The sequence below is a fragment of the Typopeltis vanoorti genome, chromosome 1 (assembly GCF_054136105.1).
Source record: "Typopeltis vanoorti isolate ZY-2024b chromosome 1, IOZ_Tvanoo_1.0, whole genome shotgun sequence".
NCBI lineage: Eukaryota > Metazoa > Arthropoda > Arachnida > Uropygi > Thelyphonidae > Typopeltis > Typopeltis vanoorti.
This window is the reverse complement of record NC_143549.1, coordinates 130,016,629-130,042,103: the sequence shown is the minus strand read 5'-3', so window position 1 is coordinate 130,042,103 and position 25,475 is coordinate 130,016,629. Positions and strand designations below refer to the sequence as shown.

The 25,475-nt window shown below is 33.9% G+C and overlaps 1 protein-coding gene across 1 annotated transcript in view; it reads left to right on the top strand.

Annotated features, from left to right (window-relative positions):
* Positions 1-25,475, top strand: part of LOC150110425 (protein RCC2 homolog) — a 198,403-nt gene that overhangs the window by 127,715 nt on the left and 45,213 nt on the right. The window contains exons 6-7 of the mRNA XM_090393729.1: positions 7,132-7,246; positions 25,192-25,358. Of these exons, the coding sequence (XP_090249855.1) occupies positions 7,132-7,246; positions 25,192-25,358 (282 nt within the window). The remainder of the gene's footprint in view (positions 1-7,131; positions 7,247-25,191; positions 25,359-25,475) is intronic.

Sequence of the window (25,475 nt, the reverse complement as noted above, 5' to 3'; positions counted from 1 at the left end):
CTATGGCTACTCCTTCTTTTCCTTGATTGTCATTGCCTGAATATAACATTTTGTATTTATTGCTCAGAAAGATCTCATCAGTTTTGGTCTTTTTTGTTTCAGTCACCCCTATTATGTCGATCTGATACTTATCTAATTCCTCAGTAGCTCCATTTCTTTGCCATTCATGCTTCTTACATTGATAGTACCGATCTTTAACTCTGGCGATGTTGAGTTGGGGTTTGTTTTCAGATTTCTTCCAGTAGCTGACTTTTCGCTGTTCGCCCTGGTTCCCTGGCGAAAACAACGGGGGGCCTTGTTTAGCCGGGCAACGCCCCAGCTGGCATGAAATTATGTCATGTTGTACCATCATTTTTTATTTTGGTTTAACCAATAAGAATACAATTTGGTCTTCTAAATCCCAAATTGCCAGCCCATCCTTGTTCGTTCAGTACCCAAGTAGATACCCAACAGGGTGCACCACGAGAAGGTGAGGATTGGACATTAGGTCAGAAGCCCTAGTCGGTTCTCCGCATTCCTTTAAAGACAATGTGGAGGTTTCCTCTCAGTTATACAGCTTTGACCCTTAAGCACCCCACACAGTAAAAAGTGCCTTAGATAATAGAAACATCAGCTCTGTTAATGTTGGAGTTCTTGACAGGTAACAGACTGATTTGGAGGAAAATTGTAGGTAGGAAGTTAGTAATGATGTAAATTTTTCATGTATTACTATCATATTTTGTACACCCCTTGAGGGAGCATGTCAGGAATTTGATGTTGATGATAGTGAGGCCACTTGATGTTGGTGAAGTGGATGTGAAAACTTTTTTTTTTCTTTTGGTAAGAATTAATGTTGGTGGGTTGTTTGATTGGATTTCTGTTGTTCTTTTATGATATGTTTGATTGGAGTTTGTTTTTTTTAATGAGATTTTTTTAAACTATTTTTTGTTGGAGAATTTTTGTGATTTGCAGTTAAATCACATTTCTTTGGGTTATGGTCCATTATATTTGATTAGGAAGAGATAAAGAGAAAGTGGGGCATGCAGTGAGCAGTGACAGACCTATTATTATTATTATTCCGGGCAACTCCAAGGAGTCTACAGACTCATCGAGGGAGACCCTAACATCATGTCAAGAACAACTATTCGACATTCACACAGTATCTATCATACCTCGCCTTGAACTCATTCACGGTCATAGCACCCATAACAGATTCTGGCAGCCTATTCCACTCATTCACCACTCTCCAAGTAAAAAACCTAGCTCTAACACCCCTGCTAACCACATTCTTGCCCATCTTCCATGTATGGCCCCTAGTCCTCCCACCATCAGTCCTATTCTCAAAAATATCTTCTGGATTAATCTTATAGAAACCCTTCAGTAATTTGAATGTCTCAATCATATCACCCCTTTTCCGCCTATCAACCAATTTTTGCAACCCAGAAATCTTCAACCTGTTCTCATTAGGTTCATTCCACAGACCTGCTATCATCTTGGTCACTCGTCTCTGGATCCTCTCCACCTCTTCCCCATCAAGAAGAAACCCTGGTGCCCATATCTGGGCACAGTAGTCTAGATGGGGTCTTATCAAGGCTCGATACAGAGGAACAATAACTTGTTTGTCTTTGCTTGTTAAAGTATTTTTCAGAAGCCAAGTGATTTGATGAGCTGATTTAGCCACTTTTGCAATGTGCCGCTTAAACTTCAATTCCCTATCCACCAACACTCCCAAATCCCTGGCCTCATCAATCTCCTGGAGTACGGTTCCACCAATGTGATATACTGCTGCTATTCTTTTCACCCCAAAATGCATAACCTTACACTTTGCCACATTAAATTGACATCCATTTTCCTTAGCCCAGTCCTCCAAACTATCCAAATCATCCTGTAAAATTTTGACATCCTGTGCACTCACAATTGCTCTACCCAACTTTGCATCATATCAGACATTAATTCTCATATGAAATTTTGTACACTTTACTGTCATCTCATGTATCTTGAAATCAAAAATTGTGTTGTTATTTTGGTGAAATTATGGCTACTACTACATTATAAGTAATAGTTTTAATTTACTTACCCTGTACTTACCCTAGAGCAGTGTTTCTCAAACTTTAGATATCTATGTACCTACTTTTTAAATTTTCATTATTACCAAGGATCCCTTTCTCAAAATAATAAATAAATTAAAAAAAAAATAAAGATAATTAAAAATAAAGTATATTTCATTGTAAATGTCTATTTTATTTGAATTTAGATGTACATGTAAACAACAAAATATGATTTATTTTTATAGAACAAAATTTATAGATATTATAAATTTTTACTTAATTTAAATAATTTATCAACAATGAGAGGAGTGAAATTGCTTTTGGTGGGATAAAATTTGAGCAAAATTTGGCTCTATAGTTGTTCATTTCAATCGTAGATGCGGTTCGACATCTATAATGCAATTCCTCTTCATGTTAATATCTACACGGGCCGAAAATCCAACTTCGCACAGATATGAAGTTGGAAATGGTAAAATGAGCCTTAGAGCTTTATCTGTTAATTCAGGAAATTCATTCTGTATTTGTAGCTAAAATGACGATAACGTATTCTGGTTGTATTTATTTTTTTAGAAAATCATCATAAGCTCGTTCTAAAAGTTTTTCTTCTATTGGCAACAAACCCTTTAGCATAGATTTGTTGATATTGAAAGGGTATCTTATCCACTCAATATTAATGTCCAATTCAGGAAAATACTTTTCTAGATTCATTTGTAAGCTTTGTAAATGCTGCATGATAATTTTCACATCATCATCACCAATTTGTTCATTTGAACTTGCGAGTGATTCATGAAGAGATGGAAATGTATGAAATTCTCCATTACGCACCCTCTTTTACCATAACTTCATCTTTGCCAATGTGGTGTTCACTTTATCTTGTACTGAAATGTAGAAATTTCCTTACCTTGTAAAGTCAAATTAAGATTATTTAATACAGTAAATATATCTGCCAGGTTTGCTAATTGTCATCTTCCTTATACCCTCTTTTACCTTGCGGTGTCGAGGGTCCATTGATCATCGGACCTCACTCCGTTTACAGGATAAGGTGGTCAGCCTTATGCCCCGGTGTATCCTATGGCCTGTAGTGTTGAGTTCTCAAGGCCAGTTTGCCTGCTTTGCGGGATGAAAATTACAGAATAAACTGGGGAAAAAACCCTGCTGTCCACCCCAAGACTGGGTAACTTGGCTATGGCTGAGGAAGATCCTTCAGCTCCTCACGTCACCGACGGGAATCAAGCCTAGGACACTCCTTCCCCAGGCATATGGTTGCGAAGCGCATAGCCACTAGGCTAACCGCGAGGACTGGTTTGCTAATTGACTGAGCCATTTCCAATTATGCAAATGTTTTTTTCAATTCAAAATTTTCTTCTAGAAAAATTTGTAGTTCATTCTGAAGTTCAAATAAACGGGTAAGGACTTTTCCATGAGAAAGCCAATGAACATTCGGCTTGTAAAAGAAGTTGTGTATGATTACTTCCATTTCTTTGCAAGTTGAGAGAAATGTCTGGCATTTAGAGGATGGCTTTTAATATAATTTATGATTTTTACAGCTTTATCCAGAACTTTTCTTGGGTCTGTAGACATCATGTGTAGTCAATGCCTCCCTGTGTATGCAGCAGTGTGCTGACTGCATATGGTGCAACAGCTTGAATCCCTGATGCAACCCTTTTTTAGATCTGACTATGGATTTCTCTCAGTCCGTGCTTATTCCAACACAACTTTTCCAATCAAGTTTGTTTTGATGCATAAATATATTGTTGAATATTTCTTTTCATGTTGTATGTTCTGGCAAGGGTTGGTGAAATAAAAGATCGTCATGAAGTTTTTGACTTTTTTTCCGTACTTAGCAAACACTAGAAGATTTGTAATGTCGGTAGATTCATCGACCTGCATCACATAGTAACAACTCTTATGTATATCAGATTATTATGTTTGTTTTATGTTTTCAGCCATTTCAGTGATTCTTTGATGAACAGTACTATTTGAAATGCAAATCCGATCAAAAGACCTTTTTACATTATCTCCGATCATAATTTCTGCTATTATTTTTGTTCCAGACATGACCAAAGTTTCACCAATTGTTTCCGCTGCACCACTTTTTGTTATTAATTGCGACACACAATATTGAAGCCTTCATATTTACATCCAAAGCTTTCATATTTTCACCTAATGACACAATCAACATCATTTTTTGAGATTCTTTGACATTTTTTAATTTATTTTGAAAAAAACTTCTACAGGTTTGTCCTTGTATTCATTATGTTTCGATTCAAAATGGCGATTTAAATTTGATGGTTTCATGCTTTCATTTTTTCATTTTTTTGAAGTTCACCACAAATGACACATAATGGAATAGGTTCCTCTTCATTTCCCATCCATGAAAATCCACATTTCTTTCAAGTAATTCATATCGTACTTATGAAGTGTTTTCATCTTCTTCCTAGTTGTTTCTTCAGAGATGTCAACGTTATCAATTTCATTTGATCCAGATACAATATCAATGTTTTCTTGTTGTTTTCAGCTACTTGTATCTGCTACATTGCTCTCTTTTGTGCATTTTATAAATCCAGTCTTTAACCAATGATTCATACTTAAGAATTTGAAAACTAAAAAAAATTACAATATTTATTATAGGTATTATAACTTCCTTACATTATTAAAGCAATTATATCACTAAAAATAGTACAAACCTATTAATCATTATTTTAACTAACAACAAATTTGTAATATGATCAAATAATGAAGCACATTAATATCTGCTTAATTGTCTTAATTACATCCACTAATGATTCGTATAATTACTTTGTTATCAGTCGCTATCATACGCTCTTTGCATTGTTGCAAGCTCGCAATTTTCATTAGTACAACGAAGTTGAACGATGATTCACAAGTGATTGCCCGCGAATTTGCAAACTATTCAAATGAAGCAGTTATTACAATTTGAGTAGGAAACACTGCCCTAGAGCATACTGACTATCTTGCCATATAGATAGTGTGAAACTGACTCTTGAGAGACACTTGTGACATTATAATTAGGGATTATAGACACGTTAACACAAGAATATTTTAATATTTGACAAATATTTCAGTCTGAAACTAACAGACTATCTTCAGTTGCTATATAGAAACTGTTTTTAACAAGGTGGAATACCAACAATTGATCATTCAAAAGTAGAACAAGCCACATGATGTTAATTAATGTGAATATTTCTTCTCCTGTTGTATATTCTGGCAAGGGTTGGCAAAATAAAAGATCGTCATGAAGTTTTTGACTTTTTTTGGTATTCAAATTTTTCAAATTCAAGAACATCAATCATATATTCTGCACAACAAATCCAATAGGTCTGGATTGGCTCAGCATGTGATAGAGACAAGCCACAACATCCTCTGGTCCAAGACTCGCCTTCTACACAGATGTCTCTAAATTTGAACGCATATTCAAAGAGAGTGCTGAGGCCTTACTTCAATGCCCTAACTTGAATCGAAATGACTGTATATCCTTATCAAAAATATGGGAAAGTTTAGTCAGGATAACACATTAATTAATAATATTTTTTTTAATTGAGACTTTTAATTCCTACATTAGTCTAATGTTATTTATAAATTAAGATTGAAATTGTGAATTAAGGCCTATAATGTAGTCATCACTGATGAAATTTTTCCTCTCTTTAATGCTTAGCAATGTAACATCACGTGGCTCGTTCTATTTTTGAATGATCAGTTGTTGGTATTCCACCTTGTTAAAAATGGTTCCTATGTAGGCATTGAAGATAGTCTGTTAGTTTCAGACTGAAATATTTGGCAAATATTAAATTATTCTTGTGGTAACGTGTGTATAATCCCTAGTATGAAACTGGATGCACAATTCTTATCTGAAAAAAGGAACACAAATGACATATCACATTCCATAATTTTGGAATATCAGACCTTTCTGATCATATCTTGAATATGTGTGCAGAATTGATAGGAAAAGCATCTGTTTCCTACATCATGCCAAATAAGCAGTTATTACCTGGCATGATGTAGGATGTATGAGCACAAACTTAACGCGATCTGCAAAATTCTAATCACTCACCCTAATCTCAACAATAACAATCATTACCTAAAAATCGCAAGTATATGGATTGCATATATTTGATCCACATAACTTTTGCTCTGACAGGTCATAATAATTTTGACTGTAGGTTTCTAACAATCCTTTACTTCAGGACTAGTCACTAATTATTTCGTTCATAATTTGACAATAAAAAATTTAGCTTTTATTTTTAAATAATTGATTGGACCACCACTGATGCTGTAGTAGCTTTTATTAGTATTTTTCATTAAAGAATAATTATGAATTTTTTCTCTGGTTATATAAAAGGGGTTTTAGAGGTTTTTTTTTTTTTTTTTCCAGTGGTCAGGCTTGTAAGGTAATGGGTGGGGGAGACTCTAAAGCCCCTTTTAATAATCACTAATTCTATGTAGCTTCCTACGCATATTCACATGTGCAGTTTAATCAAATTAGTGGTTCTCTGGTATGCTGTTTGAATTTTAATTCAAATCGTTTCTCTGTATTATCTGTAATCACTGTTTATATTTTTTTCTTTAACAAAACTCGCTTTTGTGTTTAACCTGCACAATCATAAAAAAAAAAAAAAAATCAGAATGTTTTATTAAACGATTCATATGTGATTTTAAAATTGAACGCGTAAAGCACCCAATTTGATTAAACTGCACATGCGAATATGCATAGGAAGCTACATAGAATTAGTGATTAATGTTAGTCAACATACTATTGCTCATCTGGTGGCAATGGGGAGGGAGTGCTCTTCCTACTTTGCATCATTGTAAACACTTTATAAAAAGAATTCAGATGAGGGGGTTTGACTGAGATGGATAATAACTAATAGTTCATTCAACATCGTTTGGTATGATAATTGGCTAGAAAACTTGGCTAACTTTAGTTTACATGTTTAAAACATGTATGCAAATTGCATGTCTGAGAGACCAGGATGATATATTTTTTTTCGAAAGATTCAGGATAATCAACAAAATTTTTTCCTGCCAGAAAAAAATACAAAACATATGGTATTGCACTTTGTCTTATAAGTTTATTTTTTTTTAGATATCTTTTAAAGGACGACCAATTACCAAAATTGCATGTGGAGCAGAATTTAGCATGATTGTTGATGTCAGAGGAAATTTATTTTCATTTGGGTGTCCAGAATATGGACAACTAGGTATGGAGTTTTTATTCTATTTCTATTCTTGATATATATATATATATATATATATGTGTTGTCATCATTATTTATTAGAAATCCACAGTTATTACTAAACAAACTATTATTTTCATTATAAACTTTCATTTTGTTGCTTTTTAAAACATTTTTAAAGTGGAAAGTTTCTATAGTGAGTTTAAAAATACTGGTACACAATGAACTATGTAACTGTAACCCACTAAATACTAATGAATTTTTCACATTTTTTGCAGTACTTTCATTGATTGCCAAAATTATAGTAGTTTGTGTAGAAATATGATTTGTTTTCTCTTGCAAATTAATTTGTTCACTGAATGTCTTAAATGGACTGACATTAAATACACTTGACTCTCACCATAGCAAGAACCACTATGATAGACTATGAAAAATATTAACAAGAGAAAGTTAGCATAACACTGCATAAAGAGCTATGCAGTGTTATGCTAAAAGAAATTCAGTATAACAAACTGTCTACCTATAAAACTATTACCTGGCTACTGCAAGTTGGCTATGTTGAGAGTTGACTGTACTTAACAAATATCATGAAGCTAAACACAATTCCTGCTCATTAGGTTTGTTTTATAATGAAAACAAAAACATAAATAATAGTTTAATAGTGAAATAGAGATTAACAAAGTTAAATTTGATTTAATTTTATAAATAATTGGTGTTGTCTTCACCTATATCAAATTTTGTAAATGTGAAGAACAGTTTCAAGTGTGCTGGAGAACAGAACTAGTTTTAGCAATACTTCTTTTAGTCCCTGCACACTGTTGAGTATGCCGTGATTGCCCACTCATGTATTTTGTACACATCTATACAATTGAGTTAAACTATGGTAAAAAATGATGCACCACTGTATATCATACAATCTGTTAGGTATTGTGCTGACATTTAAATGTGTGATGATTCTGGAGAAATATGGAATATTTTATGTGGGTGATATAAGAATTTTGCTTAAGGAAGTTTATAGAGCTAGAATATAAGTGATCTGAACAAAACTATCTGTAAGGAAATTGACAAATTCTCTGGCTTTATACTAATAAGAAAAGATTATTTAAAATCATTGTTGTTTAGAAACACTTCAAGTAGATTTGTTGCACTCATATTAGCTGATAAATCATAATTAAAAAGATTAATTTCATTAATGTGAAGTTTGACAGCAAGGAATACATAATCAGTAATAAGTTTAGTTTAATCCTTTATCTAAGTGTGAGCAAACAAAGTTTGCGCATGAAGGTATCTTCAGGACTGGGATAAGGTAGTACAACACCAAAGCAACTCGTTGCAAAGGTGGAGAAAGTTCTCATCACTCCTATCTCAGTATCTCCCATAATGCAAAGCACATCTCCTTGCGGATATGTGTAATGCTATGCATTAAGGCAAGGGCCACTGCCCATGTGCTTTGCATTATGGGAGATACTGAGATAGGAGTGATGAGTGCTTTCTCCACCTTTGCAACGAGTTGCCTTGGTGTTGTACTACCTTACCCCAGTCCTGAAGATACTTTCAGGTGCAAACTTTGTTTGCTCACACTTGGATAAAGGATTAAACTAAACTTATTATAGTCTAACCAAGTGAAAAATAAACTCGCAATACATAATCAGAACATAGCATTATGTGCCAGTTATAGTTAATTCTTGCTGTATCAGTAGCAAACAGCATTATGACAAACTAAAAAACTTGGAAATGTTTTTTAGTTTGTTATATTTTTTAAAAATTCACTACGTGAAACTATCCGCTATAACAAACTTTCCATGTAAATTAAAGATCCAAGAAATTATATACTTGGTTTAATCCTTTATCCAAGTGTAAGCAAACAAAGTTTGCGCCTGAAGTATTTTCAGGACTTGGGCAATTCATATATAGAAGTGACTTCACATCACTTGCCTTAGTATCCCATAATGCAAAGCACATATCCTTGCAGACGTATAATGCTATGCATTATGGGAAGGGTCACAGTATTTTAATAATAAGTGACACCTTTTGGCTACTCATATATGAAAATATGACTTCTGCATTACTTCAACCTTAGTATCACCTCTGGGTCTGGCTCCCACTGATGAGACTTCAATAAAGGTAGAAGCCAGTCTGGGTAGTGACCCCTTCTCATAATGCATAGCATTATACATGTCTGCAAGGATATGTGCTTTGCATTATAGGATATTAAGGCAAGTGATGTGAAGCCATTAGCTTCTTTATACACTTGGATAAAGGATTAAACTAAGTATATAATTTCTTGGTATCTTTAATTTATAGTATAACCAAGTGGAAAAACTTCCAAAAACTATTCCGTGGTTTGGCAGGTTTGCGATAGTGAATGAGGGTTGACTATAAATTGAATTGCTAAGTAGGCTCTGCACTCTTATATGAATATGGCTTTATTAATTTAGAGGATCACTTTTTTAATCAAATGGTTTGGTGGTATTAGTAACCATCTAAATAGTGGATCTATCTACTTTGATTACTTTGTGGGGGTGGTTAAGAAATTAGTTTAAAGATAGAATAAAGGAAGAAGTAGCGTTTTTATTGAAGGGGGGGGGATCTTTTATGAGCTGGTGTAGATATGAATGGAGTATCCCAAGGCTGGATGTCAGATCCCTTGTTGTTTAATATATTCATAAATGATTTAGTTTCAGATTAATGTTAGGAAACTAGGTAGAACTCGGTTTGAATACCCTCGATTCTTTGCTGAATGATCTTCAAAGATTAGAAGAAAAGACACAAAAGTGAGGTTTAAAATTTCTTCTTTTTCCTTTTATGTGTTAGGCCATGTAGCCTGTTAGTCTTATGTCATCTTTGGTATTGCATCATCATCAAATTTCTCATATGTACCCTCAGGAAATTCCTCACATGTACATATTATTATGATAGTATTACATGAAAAAGTTATGTTATTACTAACTTCCGATTGACAATTTTCCTCCAAATTAATCTGTTATCTATCAAGACTCCAACATTATCAGATCTTATTTTTCTGTCTTCTAAGGCACTTTTTATTATATCACTCCACCTACATCTTAGTCTTTCTCTGCCAACCTGGCAAAGAACACTTGTTAATCTTTCCTTTCCCATTCTGTTTAAGTGATACCACCTGAGATTAGCTCTGTTAACACATTTCTGAATGCATTAGCAGAGCTAACAATGGCATGTTCTTTCCTAATATCCCGATTTTTAATATGATACTGCCATTGATACCATGGCAGTATCATATCACACCCCCAATCTTTTTCAAAACTCCCATATCTGTGGTCTCCAGTCTTTGATCAATTGTTTTATTTCTAACCCATTTCTCAGATCCCTAAGTAATAATTGGTTTGAACACTGTCTTGTATACACAGTTGATTTAATCTTTTGACTAATTTCTCTCTAATTTCATACAAATTTATTCAGCTGACTTCTTATCATGCCAGCTTTACGAAATCTGTTGTATATTTCCATATTTAATTTGTCATCTTCACTAAAAATTGTACCTAAATAGCTAAAATGTTTTACGTGTTCTGTAGGTTCTGCATTCAGGATGCATTCGATGTTTTCAATGTCTCTGGATATTTCATTGTCTTTGTCTATTTATTTAGCTGATTTTTGTACCAAATTTATTACAACAGTTATTCAATTTAGTCAGAGAACCGTATAAACTTGTAATGGATGTATTCCAAAGTATAACATCATCTGCATAAAGTCAAGTGTGGAGATTGGCATCACCAATTTGGTTTAATATCACTTTCCTTTACAATGTGATCCATAAAAATAATGAATAACATTAGAGATAATGTGCACTCTTGTCACATACCTGATTTCACTTTGCACTATTTTCCTGTACCTCCTTCAATTCTAACTGCTGACTTACAGCTCAAATGGAGACTATATATTGCTCAATATAATGTCCTATTTACACCATACAACTGGAGCATTTTGAAGAGCTTTCCTCTTTGCAGCTTGTCATATGCCTTTTCTAGAATACGAAATTTAAACGGAGATCCTTATTATATTCCCAACTATTTGTCTTAAAGTGAAAAATCTGATCCTGGTAACATCTATTTGACTTGAATCCAGCTTGTTTTTCACTAATCTTTCCTTCTACAATGTTCTTAGGCTTTCTCAAGTATATGCATAAATCTTACCAGGTACACTCAGTAGAGAAATACCTCTATAATTCTCACATTCAGTTTTTTAATTTATATATATATATATATATATTTTTTTTTGTAGATGGAGACTATGAGAGCTCTACTCTAATCATCTGGAATTTGTCCCTCTGACTAAGCCATCTGAATTGTGCAGTGTAGCCACTGTAAAACATTTATATCTCCATATTTGAGCATTTTTTTGTTGAATATCATCTATTCCAGCTGCCTTTCCACATTTCAGGGTTTTGATGGCTTTTTCTATTTCAAGTATGGATATATATTCCTGATTGCATTCCTGTTGGTTGTTTTCTACCCCTGCTGACATTTCTTGTTTCATTGAGCAATCTTTCAAAGTAATTACTCCAGACATCTAGAATATCTTTATCTTCAGTTTTCATGTCACCTTTATTAACTCTGATTATTTTTACATTATTACTCTTTCCTCCGTTTCTAAGTTATTTTAATTGCCATAAGAATATTTTGTCACTTCCTGATATTTATTTTCTGTGGTATTGCTTTGGAATTCTTATCTCCATTTCTACACATATCTCTTTCATTTCCTTTTTCAGTTGCTGACATAATGCATTATTGGTCGATTGAACTTTTCCACAATTTCTATATTTCCTATATAATCTCTTTCAGTGCATCCAAGCCTCACTTTCATAGGTGAATTATTAGCAGTTGTGTGCTATTAAATTTTTAATAGCTAGCTTGCTAAAAATTTATTGTTATTATTATTATTAGTTTTCTTTTGAAAATTACAACCCCCCCCCAAATGTATAAACGAATTCCATTATCAATAAACATCTGCTTAATATTGCCTAGGCTTCTTCTTATAGTAATGACCTTATCAGGTTCATGACAATTCTAGAAACATGAACTCTTTGACAGATGTTGAGTATGGGAATGTCATTACCTTAAGAAGAAGCAACTCCAATAAAATGAAGTAGGTGTTTGTTGAGAAATAATATTTTTGCAAAATTGCTGGCAGAGATAATCCTTACACAGGCTGTTGCATAAGGAACAAAGTGAGGGAAAGGAAGCCCAAAAGGTGCCAAAATAAGCACACTCCAGCTAGAGTGTACACTACATATTAGCATAAACAAACGTATTGCCTAAATGCCACTACCCATTGTGGATTGAAGTGCATGTATGCTGCTACCGATAGTTTATAGTCATTGTCAGTTTAACAACCCACTCACAAAATTCTTGAAAATTAAATCAGTGGTGTGAGTCTTGTTATGCCTTACTACTCTTCTATGCTGTTAAACAAGTGCTAATATTAATATTATTATTATTATTATTATTATTATTATAATACCAGCACCTCCATGGAGTCTGAAGGCTCATCCTGGGAGACCCAATCTATCATACCTCTCCTTGAACCCATTAACAGACAAAGCCCTCACAACTGACTCTGGCAACCCATTCCACTCATTCACAACTCTCCATGAAAAAAAAAAATCTAGTCACACCCCTACTAACCACACCTTTATTTTACTTCCTGGGATCATGCTTTGTTCTGGTCCCTCCAGCCAAGTGCTGAAACATTTCCCCTGCATCTATCCTATAAAACCCTTACTTAAATGTTTCTATTATATCCCCTCTTTTTCTCCTATCAACCAACTGCTGCAATTCATATACCTTCAATCTATCCTAATAGAGATAAAGAAGCCTTATAAAGAGGATTAACAACTTCCTTATCTCTGCTTGTTAACGTGTTCTTCAATAGCCAAGTAATCTTATGGGCTATCTTAGCTTTAACTCTCTACCTACCACCACCATCCCTAAATCTCTAGCTTCATCTATTTCCCGGAGTGGAGTGCCATCTGTGTGATACACAGCTTGTAAATCTGTTTATCCCAAATTGCATAACTTTTCATTTCTTGACATTAAACTGACATCCATTAATTTTTGTTCATGCTAACAGCCTATTTAAATTGCCCTGCAAGCTCTCCACATCGCCTTGATTAACTATTATTCTACCTAATTTCATATCATCAACAAACAATGAATATTTCCTTTCAGGTTATTTCCTTACCATTTATGGACAAATTAAACACCAATGGTCCCATAATTATCTCTTAGTAGGTGTATAAATTCTATTTCTTTCCTGCCATGTGATCTTTCTTCTTTTCAGTTTATATCTCCATAATTGAAGTCCCCTGTAATAATCACTCGACCTGTACTCATTGTACTAATTTGGCAATGCATGTCTTCCAGATCATCTGTGAAACTCCCTGGCCTATAGCAACAACCAACTGTATATTTTGTCTTACTGACCTTAATCTCAAACCAGATTGCTTCAAATGAACAGCCATCCTCCTGCCTGTCTCCTATTCTTTTTGGCTGCAATTCATCTATCATCAGTAGTAACTCCTCCCCCATCCTATCTTCTCTGGAAAAAACTAAACCATTCACATTCAGTCCCTGTAACTACATCATCTGCTGTTAGCCAAGTCTCACTAATGCCTGTACTTTTGGCAAGGTTGCACTAACCAATGCCAAAAACTCCTCCCTCTTGTTCCCGATACTTCTGGCATTGGTGTATATATAGAATCTGCAGCATTCACTTATGCCCCAACCCATGTTTACTTCCTCAGTTGACTGAAATATTCAATATTTTTGCTTGAGAGACTTGATGACACTTAGTCATTTCCACACTCTCTCTCACCTCATGGGTGCCTTCACACAAACTCACTTGCTTCCACCCTAATGGTTTAAGTTTTCCTGATTTGTGCATCAGCATGCTCGGTGAACAAAGCTCTCTCCAAATATAACTAACTCCAAAACCATTTAGATGCGGTCTGTCAGCATTTACAAATCCTTCTTTCTGTCAAACACAGATCACAGATCAACAAATCCTACATTGTTCCTGCACAATATAAACTTATTGGCCATATAGGAACCACTATAAACCAAACCCTCTTCATCAATTCGCCTCTAATCTTAGCGTGGTTAGGAGACTTGCAATCTTCACCTTCTCATTCTTCAGTTTTGCCTCTTCTATACCACCCTTGTATACTTTAAGTGGTGTTCTAAATATTTAAAACCTTTCACTTGTTTTGTCATTTTGTTATCTAAACAGTTTTGTTTTTAACAGAATCTTTGCCCTTTAAACTAACATTTTGGTTGTTTTACCTTTTGAGATTTCCTTATTAAAATCATTTACTGTGTGTTTAATTAGTATATTGAATACCAAAGATCTTCAGCAGTTGCAAAATATAACTCACTTGTCTGCGAACAAGATGGTATCTGTATTTAAATTTATGAGAATAGCAATGGACTGACTGTTGCCAGTGTGTTATGATTGAATTTATGTAGATATTAAAAGTGGTAAGGAAAGGCTACAGTCTTATCTCACTCATCTCTTACTATCGCTTTCCAATTAGAAATTTCTTTTCTGATTTTAATTGAAATTTCATTCCTTCTATAGATGGTCTATATTGTTTTAATTAATTGACAGGAAATTATATCAACTTAATACAGCAATTTGCCATTTATCTGACCATTCAGTTATCAGAACGACAAGTTGTGAGGATCAGTTAAATTGAAGGGTTGTTGTTTTGAAGTTTGGATAAATATTAAACTACTGTAATATATCTAAAAGTCAATTTTATTAAAAACTTCTGATATAATCTTATGAATTTTATAATTGATTCTGACTATAGTGAAGTCAATGTTAGGGACAAAAAGAATAGTTTATTATAGTGGAAGGGAAGGTTTACTGTAGTGAATTTCATTTAACATGGCATTGATGTTATTATGGACTTTGACTGGATCTTTCTGTTTGGCATAGTGTGTAAATTCACTGTAGCAGTATTTGCTATAGTGAGAATCTGCTGCATATAAGTTTCTGTTATATTTTCTTATTTTTCTAACAAAATCTTTAAAGTAGAATAGCCATTTGCATGAACAACCTTTCCAAAGTCTATTCTTTATTATTTGCTATATATTTTATTTACAGGATTTAATAAACTAATCCTTCATAGTTATTACAATTGTGAATGTATTGGAATTATCATCCTTTTTGCCATCTAGTAACATCTTTTCTTGTCATATCCTATATATTAAAATTCCAAAAATGCAATTTCAAAGTTGTTCTAGCAACTTTGATTTAATAAGACAAGATTTAAGTTAATGTTGTCTTCTCCATGTGTTTTATTATATTATTATTGTCTTGTTTCCAAATAATTTGTGTGCTATTAAGTTATTAATTTTCATTTTATTAATATTAAGATTGAAACTTAATTTTCAAATCCACCATTCTGAAAACAATCTTACCAGGTTTCATTGCTTAGGAGTAATTTTTATTATATCTGTTCCAAGTTCTGAAATAAAATAACTCCAGGAATCTATTCTTCTTTGTGACTTTGCATTTTTCCTTATAAAAATTTTTCCTTATTCCTTATAAAAATTTACTTTTTCTTTCTTTAATCTGGATGATTTGTTTTGCTACTATGTTATATCCTTTCTTCTTTCCAACTAAAAAAAGCTGGAAATTGTGGCCAACTCAGGAGAATACTATATTTGAAAAAGTGTTTAAATGAGGCAATCTGAATGTATCCCTAAAGTTCAAAGAACAAATAGGGGTGAGTGAAATGGATAGGTAATCTTATTAAGCAAGAGATTCATAAGAAGGTGATTTGGAAGGAATATCAGGAGAATAAGAATGAGAGTATTATGAAATATATAAAGTGCAGAACAGAAAAGTTATGAGTATTTGCAGAAAGTTAAATTGTAGCATGAAGAGAAATTGGCCATGCAAGCAAAAGACAATCCAAAAGAAATTTTCATCATGATTCTTCAATTAAAAGAAAAAATGAATGTGGAAGAATAACTTAGTGAATGCAGACAGTACTCTCGAGTATGAAGCAGATGATATTATTCATTTAATGAGTACTCACTTTGCTAAGCTATATTAACCAGGTGTATATAATATGGTGCACAGTGCTACGACTACGTTGGAATGCAGAGATAGAGGTGCGTGAGAATGAGGTTGAAGAGCTATTTTGTAACCTGGATAAGTTCGTGATAGGGATAGATGGAATATCAGCATGTGTGCTAAAGGAATGTTCAACTGAATTGGCTTGAGCTTTGACCTGTTTGTATAACTTGAGTCCAATGCTAGTTCAGTTCTATATGGATGGTGCAAAAACTGATTCATCACGGGATGACAACATTGAAGCAGTAATCAAAGATGAGAAAGAAGCTCATAAACAATAGATAAACTACCAACCTATCAGTATATCTGGAATGGCAGTGATGAAGATTTTTAGAAAAGCTGGTAAAAACTCACAGAAATGGGTTTACAGAAAAGTCATGGTTTAGCAATTTGCTCATATTTTACAACAGTGTTCTGGCTGAGTTAGATAATAAAGGGAATGGTACAATATAATACTATTGAATTTTGCTAAGGCATTTGATAGGATACCACATGAAAGGTTGTTGTTGCATAAACTGCAGAATATGGGTTTGGAATAGAAACATGACTTAGTTAGTAGATGGTTGATAGACAGGTATCAAAAAAGTAGGTGTATATGGTGGGTGCGAATCTGCCAGATTTAAGGTGACTAGTGGTGTATTCCAGGAATCAATCCTTGACCATTGTTGTTCAATAAATGCATTAATGATATTAGGAAGGATCTCTTGTCCTTCCTAATATCATTAGTAAAAGGAAGAAATTGTGGATCATACTCAATGATTTAAACATTCCAAATCAGCTACTCACAGCAATCATAATGTGTATCAAAACAACCAAACAGCTGCAAAAAATCAATGAAAAAAGTTACAGAATGGAAATCAAAAAATGGGATTTGTTAAGGATGCCCAATGTCACCACTTGTATACACATGAAATAATAAAGAAATGGAAGAAAAATATAAAATCAGCATTTGAACTGGATCGTGAAACTATATTTAATACCCTTTTGTTTGCAGATGACCAAATAATCATAGCAAGAATTGAAGATTAACTGCTTCAAAATACCTTGGATGTGCTATATCATATGCCTACCTGGCTGGCCGAGTGGTTAGCATATCTGCTCTCTCTCTTTCTCCATCCAAAAGGCTGCTGGTTCGAATCCCGCCATGGGCATGGATGTTTGTGATTGTCTGTGAAAATACTAGTGGTGGTGGGTGGTAGATGATGATGGTAGTTACAGTTCATTGTATAGTTGGTGGATTGAGTGGTGGAGACAGAGAGTTGTAGAGTAGGTGTCCTCCCTCGATGAGTCTTTGGACTCCCTGGAGGTGTCATGTAATAATAATAATAATAATAATAATAATATGCAAAAGAAGCTGACATTGATATCAAAATTTCAAATTTCCTAAAGCAATTTGGATAGTATGGTTAAGTAACAGTTTTGCTGAAAATAGAAAATACTAAATGCCCTCCACCTTCCCTAATACATATGATCACATCTGAAAAGATATCATCTAGACTGCCTAATAAATATCAGCTCCACACCATATTTAAACCATATATCAACCTGGCAACCCTTATCCATTCACCGAAGGACAAACTCTCCTTTATCACGTTTAGGAGTATATGAAGTACCCTATACTTATGACTTGTCTTACAGTGAACAGGCAGGATCTGTTGAATCTGTCTTGGAGAATAAGAAATACATTTGGCACCTCTGGTAGGGCAAGCCAGGAATAGAACCAAGACCATGCTTCATAAACCCCTTAACACAGGATTGGTCTCTCTCTCTCTCTCTCTCTCTCTCTCTCTCTCTCTCTCTCTTATATATATATATATCCCCTACAATAGATGCTGGCCAATAATTAGGACTTTAGTTCTTTTTGTATTGTTTGTTACAATTGTAAACTTTTATCTACTATTAACTAATTATTACAGTGACAAATTCTTTGTATTCAGAAGATGTTGGGTATAAAACCAGCAAAATATCTGCATCAAAGTATGTACCGTATTTGCTCGCGTATAAGACGCACCCCCTTTTTTGTACCCATTTTTTAGGAAAAAAAACTTTATCACTGAATATTATAATGAAATTACAGTGTTTCAAATATAAAGTAATAAGTAAGTCTACTTTCAACAAATACCTAATCTAACTTGGAAAGATTACCCACCTTTTAATCTTCTTTGTCAAAACCTAGAAATTTATTGTAGGTTATGTTTAGTCTGAGTTGCTTTTTTTAGATCCTCTTCCTGATTCTGCCAAGTTCTTATCATTTTCTCAGTTGGGGGTGGCACTCTTTCCATGTTCTTTAGTATATGCAATGACACATAGCTTGTATGCAATATTGTAGCAATGCCGATATTTTTCAGCCATAATTTGCCAAGAAATTTAGAGAAAATTTAATGGCAGAAATAATATATAATAATAATATATATATATATATATATATATGTTGAAGATACCAAGATATTTTAAACCTGGTTTTACTCCATTTCCCAAGTAAGCAAACAGACAAACAAGTCTAAGTTTGCGGCTGCACGTATTGTGAGTCTAGCTGACCCTCAAAGTAGTGCAAGTCTTGTGTTGTGAATTTAAACATTAAAAAAACAACTCAATATGAGGGTTTGTGGCTGGCTGATATATGGACAGGAGATGTGATAGAAACATGTAAGTTACTGAAAAGATTTTATTTTATCACAACTGATTGTTGCAATCTACAATCAGCTGTGAGTGCACTCAAGGAGAGGTATGATAAGATGTTGGATAGTGCAGATCTCCTGCAATGATTCTTTGGATTCCATGGAGGTTCTTGTGTAATTATAATATTAAATGATAATGTATTATCATAATTTATTACTATGAATATTATACACATAATAATAAAATTATCTAATTTTACACTGTTTTTGTGCAGTGATTACACATACTTCATTTTCATGCTCAAAGAAATATCTGGCAGTGTGGCCATAAGATAGTAAAACCAGCAGGTGACAAAATTTGTTTGTCACCTGCTAGTTTATACATGAAACCCATTGTTAATAAAAAGAAATGTGAGAATAAAAAGAAATACTTTAGTCATTAAGAATTTCATGTTATGTTTAAACTCTTAAATGATTCCACGATTATATCTATAACAGTTAGAACTAGCAAAAAGAAGTAAATAAATAAATAATGACATTTCTTATAAAGATGTGTGTGACCAGCAGCAAAAGCATTATATGATTGCTTGACTATTAGAGGAGATAGAATGTGTAAATCTATGTACATTGCATTAGCTCCTTGATGAATGTTAATATATTCTTAGAAGAATCATCCAAAAATTTTATTGGAAAATTGCTTTAGCATATACTCTATAAAATTCTACACAGCTTACTTGCAATTTTGGTCATGCATCTCTGAATCTTCTTTTCCACTTCCACATTCAGAAGAAACTGTTGCAGTCAACTCCATGCACAGTAGTCCAGATGTGGTCATATCCAAGTCTCATTAAGAGGAATAATATTTTCCTTGCTTATCCATTGTGTTTCTTAACACCCAAGTGATCCTTTGAGCTCTTTTGTTCGCTTTATGATAAATCTGTCTGAACATCAACTGTGTTGTTGTTCAGACCTCCATATCTCTATCGTCATTATTCTTCCAGTCCCATAATTATATACTTCGAAATCTCTTCAGTCCAGCATGCTGGTAATCTTATATTTGGCTAAATTGTCAGTCTGTTTAGATTATCCTTCAGGATCTTGACATAATCTTTATTAACTATTTTCCTCCCATCGTAGGCAAAATATTGCCCCTCAGATCATTTCCGGTGTAAATTAAATCACTGGGGCACAACAGTGATTACCTGCCTTCTTAATTCATCTCCTCCATATACTACTCTGTAATGTCTGTACATTACCCCGTTTTCATTTTCACCAGATTTATGCCCCATCCCCAATTGCTACTACTTATATAATAGTATTCCCTGTTAAATCCTATCTAGTGCCTTTGTAAAGTGTAGTAATATCATGTGCCAATTTCCCTTATCCAAGTCAACTGTCATTTTAAAAAAGATGTTACTAAGATGAGACCTACCCTTCACAGAGCTATCCATGGTTTCCCATGGATAGCTCTGTGAAGGGTAGAGTGTCAAAAGACTGTCAAAGTGAAGGGTAGAGTGTCATATTCCTTTCCACCCATTCATGAATTCTGTCCTTAACCAGTTTTTCCAATATCTTAACAACTACACCTGAAATATTAATTGTTTGTAAACTGCTTTCCCTGTCTTGGAGCTTTCTTTTATAAGAACAATCTCACCCTCATTCCACTCTTCCAGTGCTGAGTCCTAAATTAAATGGCCTGGTTAGGAATGCAGTCAGTCTGCATTCCTAACCTGTACCACACAGACTAATATATATCATCCAGTTCTGTAGTTGTAGTCGCATTGAGTATAACTTCTGGGTATACTAAACACCTCCATTTTTATCAACATATGTTCCCATGTCAGTCATTCAGTAATTCAACTATTTCTTCTGTCACCAACTTATTATCAGCATTCATTAAAGTCATTCTTCTGTTATCGTTCTTCTTGCCCTGTATCTCTGAATAGAACTCTGGAATTTACTTTGGCTTGCTCTTCTAATTTCTTCTCATAATTTCATAATTCATTTTGCCTTCCTCACTTTGCTGGTCACCTTCTTGCCTGTGCTTTGTACTTGTTATTATCTTTCTCCCTTATACTCCCTTTACCTTTTTTTCTTTTCTTTATTATTTTTTTAAGCTCTTGTTTAATGATGCTACTCATCCATTTAACTCTCATCTGATTTATCTGCCTGATCGTGGGTATATAATGCAATATTACTTTCTTTAAACACTTCTTGACCATTTCCCATGTATTACTAATATTCTTTCTTTGCAGTTTTTTATGTCGTATCACTATTGTAAGCTTCCTCCTGGGTTTGTCATAGCCACCAGTTTTATAGTTCCACACATATCTCCTTTCTTATGTAAAAAAATCCACACATACTTAGCTGCCTACCAAGTCAAGACTGAATGCTCATTCTTGCTGATTAGAGACAAATTGGTTACCTTACATGTGGATAAATTTTCTGGTGCTGCCAGTAATTCCAGCATTCTAAGACGCCATATTCCTTCTGTTACATGCTTTGTTAGGTAATTAACTCTGTATAAATTTCCTTTTTTTTTTCATCCATGCACCCTTTCCCACTTCCATTCTGTGCACTGGATTCCCCCCCCCCCCCCTCATAATGATTATTTAACTTCTTTGTGCACATTGAGTTAATTTGCCATTGCATTTCATTTATATCTTCTTTGGCACCCAGTAGGCACCCATCTATATATTTTGCCCTTGGTTTTTATCTCATGCCTAGCTTCAAATGCAAAGGTTTGCTCAATCCCACTTTTATGCTGATTGCAATTCTTCTGCTGTCTTCCCCCCCTCCCCTCCCATTCTTCTGCTTTTCATTCCAGCCTGAATTATTAATTGTTAGGCTAGCTATACAAAAGAATAATCAGGCATATCACAATTGGCTTTCATTGAAATTTTCACTTTTCTCTTTATATCAAACCCTGAAATAGCTGAAAGTTAACTATCAGCATATCTGAAACTGATATTGAAAGGACTAAAAGCAGGAAGCTTGCATCATGTCCAAATGCCAGTCATGTTTTCTTTTATTTCCATAGTTACTGACTGTAGAGCCTCCATAGCTCAATCAGTCTAGGTGAAACCCTTTGGTTGGAAAGATCTGGCTTCGATTCCCATCAATGACATGAGGAACCTTTATCTGGTCTCTTTCGACGAAAGGTGAGTTAGCCAGTCTCATACAGAGGTGGGGGGGGGTTTCACCAGGAAACTTAGGTTTTTCATCTCCCAGAACAGGCAAAACCTGCCCTGTGAACACCCACACACACACACACATCTACAGACATAGGACACACTGGGAGGCATAGAGCTTACCTTATTCTCGGGTTATGGTTGTGGTTGGAAGTCCAAGAATACTTACCTTGACACCATAAAGGTAAAAGAGGAGGATTAAGTAAAGTAAGTATTGCCTGTAACTTTTGTCTGACAGTGCTTTCACCTCTTTTGCACTTGGATGGTTCCATTGCATCATTATACACAGAAAAATTCAATCTCATTACTTTTCCGTCTAATTCTAAATATCTTTGTAATATTTCTAAATACAAAACATTGAATGAATTTTGTCAGATAGAAATCAGAATAATCTTGTCCAAGTGGGACATCAAAAGGTCTTGTAATCCTGTTGGCATTTCTCAGATTGCACTGAAGATTTGTGTTTCAGAGCTGTCTTGTATTCTTTGTTGCCTTTTAATTCTCTCCTATTTCATTTGTATTTATCATGCAGACTGGGGATTAGGTCATATTCAGCTTATTCCTAAAGATAGTGACAAATCGTTGTCATCTGATTTACCATCCCACTTCATTTGTTAAAGTAAGGAGAAAGCAACACTAAACTTCTGTGTCATCTTGAATATTTTTGACTAATAAATTAGCAGCATGGTACTGTTGATTAACAGATCCTGCTTATGTTACCTATCTTTAGACATATGCTATGGAAAAGTTTGGGGAAGTCCACATGGTTGGTCTTTATATCTCTCTAGGGCATTAGATTGGGTTTGGCACAAAGACTTATAAAGTAAGCTTCCATTATATGGGCTATTTTTTGACTTTTGCAACTGAGCTACCAGCTTTTCTCTGAACTCACATTTGATGTGATGGTGGATGGAACTTGAGCGTCAAACTTTGTTCTATCTTCTGTATATCATATGCTAAAGAAATTGAATACACAGTTTTGCTGATGATTGTACTGCACTTCTCTAAAATATTAACACGTAAAGAAAGGATTAGGTATTGTTCATTATTCATAATAATGCTTAATGTATAACCAACAACAACAGAGGGCAAAAAAATATATTTATTAAACTCACTAATATTTCTCTGGTTTTCTACCCAGCATCATCAGAGTACAGTGATAACTGTGACAGGCACGCAGCACTAAACATTAGAATCCATAGCATATGCTGTGGGTTCCCCCTCTAGCAAACTTCTGTATGGAGCATTTTGAAAACCAAGCACTCAACACAGTCACACTAAAACCAACAGTTTGGCTGTTCTATATTGATGATGTGTTTCTTGTTTGGCCTCATGGTCCATACACATTAGATACATGTTTGGTGCACTTAACACCTTTCATCACCATGCATCTTCATTCTTAATATGATTTTAATAATTAATGACATCTGTTCATGCTGCTAATTTTTCTTGAAACTCTCATGTCTTTGATAAAAGGTTTTATTTCTAACCAATCTCTCTGATCCATAAGTTAAAAATGGTTCCTTCCAATGCTCTTGTGTAGAAACAAGTTTAATGTTTTGACCAATTTCTCTCTCATTCCATAAAACTTTATTCAATTTACTTCCAATCCTAAAGCTCTGTTTATTTGGTTGTCTATTTCCATATTTAATTTGCTATCTTCACTAAACATTTTGCATAAATAGCTGAAGTATATTACTTAATCCATAGGTTTTTTATTTGGGATTCGGTTGATATTTTCTGTGTTCCTGCATATTTTCATGCCTTTTGTCTCTTTATTGCCGATTTTCATATCAAATTTGTTATAGCATTTATTTAATCTTGTGAAAGAATCCTGAAATCTTGTACCGGATTTATTTAGGATTACAATATTATATCATTGTGCTCATTATACAGAGCAATGCACAGTTTTAAACTGTGCATTGCTTTGTATAATGTTTCATTTACCCTATATAATTATAGCAGTTTGAAAAGCTCTTCTCTTGCCAAGTTGAATATCTTCAGTTTTGATATTAGGTTGAATGCCACTTGCTTTCATAATGTGATTCACATAGATAATGAATGATTGTGAGCACATAGTGTGCATCCTTGTCTTACAATCAATTTTACTTCAAACCTTCAGTTCTAACTCATGACTTACAACTTAAATATACACTGTACATTGGTGTATAATGTTCCATTTCTGCTATATAATTATAGCAGTTTGAAAAACTCTTTTCTTATGCCTCTTTGAGGTCTACAAAACTTAAATACAGATCCTTATTATATTCTCATGATTTCTCAGCTACCTCTCTTGACGTGAAAATCTGATCCAGGTTTTTCTTCTGCAATGTTTCTTAACTTCTTCTCAAGTCTGTTTGCATCAGTCTGACTTGGAACACACAATAGGGAAATTCCTCTGTAATTCTCACTGTTTTATCTCCCTTTTTTATATATAGACGAGAACTAAGAGCTCTACTCTAATTAACCGCAATTCAACTTTCAGGCCATGCCTTCTTCAATCATGTAGTGTAGTTACTGTAAAACTTTTATCCTTTTACATTTGAGTATTTCTGGTCAGATATCATCTATTCCAGCTGCTTTTCCACTTTTCATATGTCTGATGGCATTTTCTACCACTGTTCTATAGACTGGTCTCATGTAATAATTTTTCAATTTAATTACTTCAGACATTCAGATCATTTTATATAATCTCGGATTCCTTTTTATCAAATTTTATTGTAATTTAAAGAAACTTGAAATTTTCCCTGTAATTTTAAACTAAGATTTCAGTTATAGAGTAATTCAATTTATGAAATGTGAAAATTTTTGTGCATGTGAAATACATGCACAAAAATTTATTTTGCTAGAATACAGCTTTAAAAAAAATTAACTCAGATTATTTTAATTTTGTTTCATTACTTTTTTTTTTCAGCTTCTTTATATTTCCGTGAATGTTTACTTTTAAAGTTCTTACCTATGTAATCAGATTGTTTTTCCCCACAAACAAACAAACAAAAAATATTAGAATATTTAATTTATATTTTACTTGTAATTGAAGGACACAATTCAGATGGACGTTATTTTGTGACCAGTAACAAGCTTTCATTTCGGTGTGAAGTAGTTCCTCGTAGGGTTGCTGCATTTATTGAGAAAACAAGAGATGGCCATATTACTATTGTTGATGATGTGTCAATTGCTGATATTGCCTGTGGAATTAATCATACTGTAAGTGAATACTGAAAAAGTGAAGCATGATTTAAATACTTTTTAGTAATTTATTATTATTATATTAGGACTCATCACATAAGATCATGGCAATGCACTGCCACTTCTTCGTGTAAT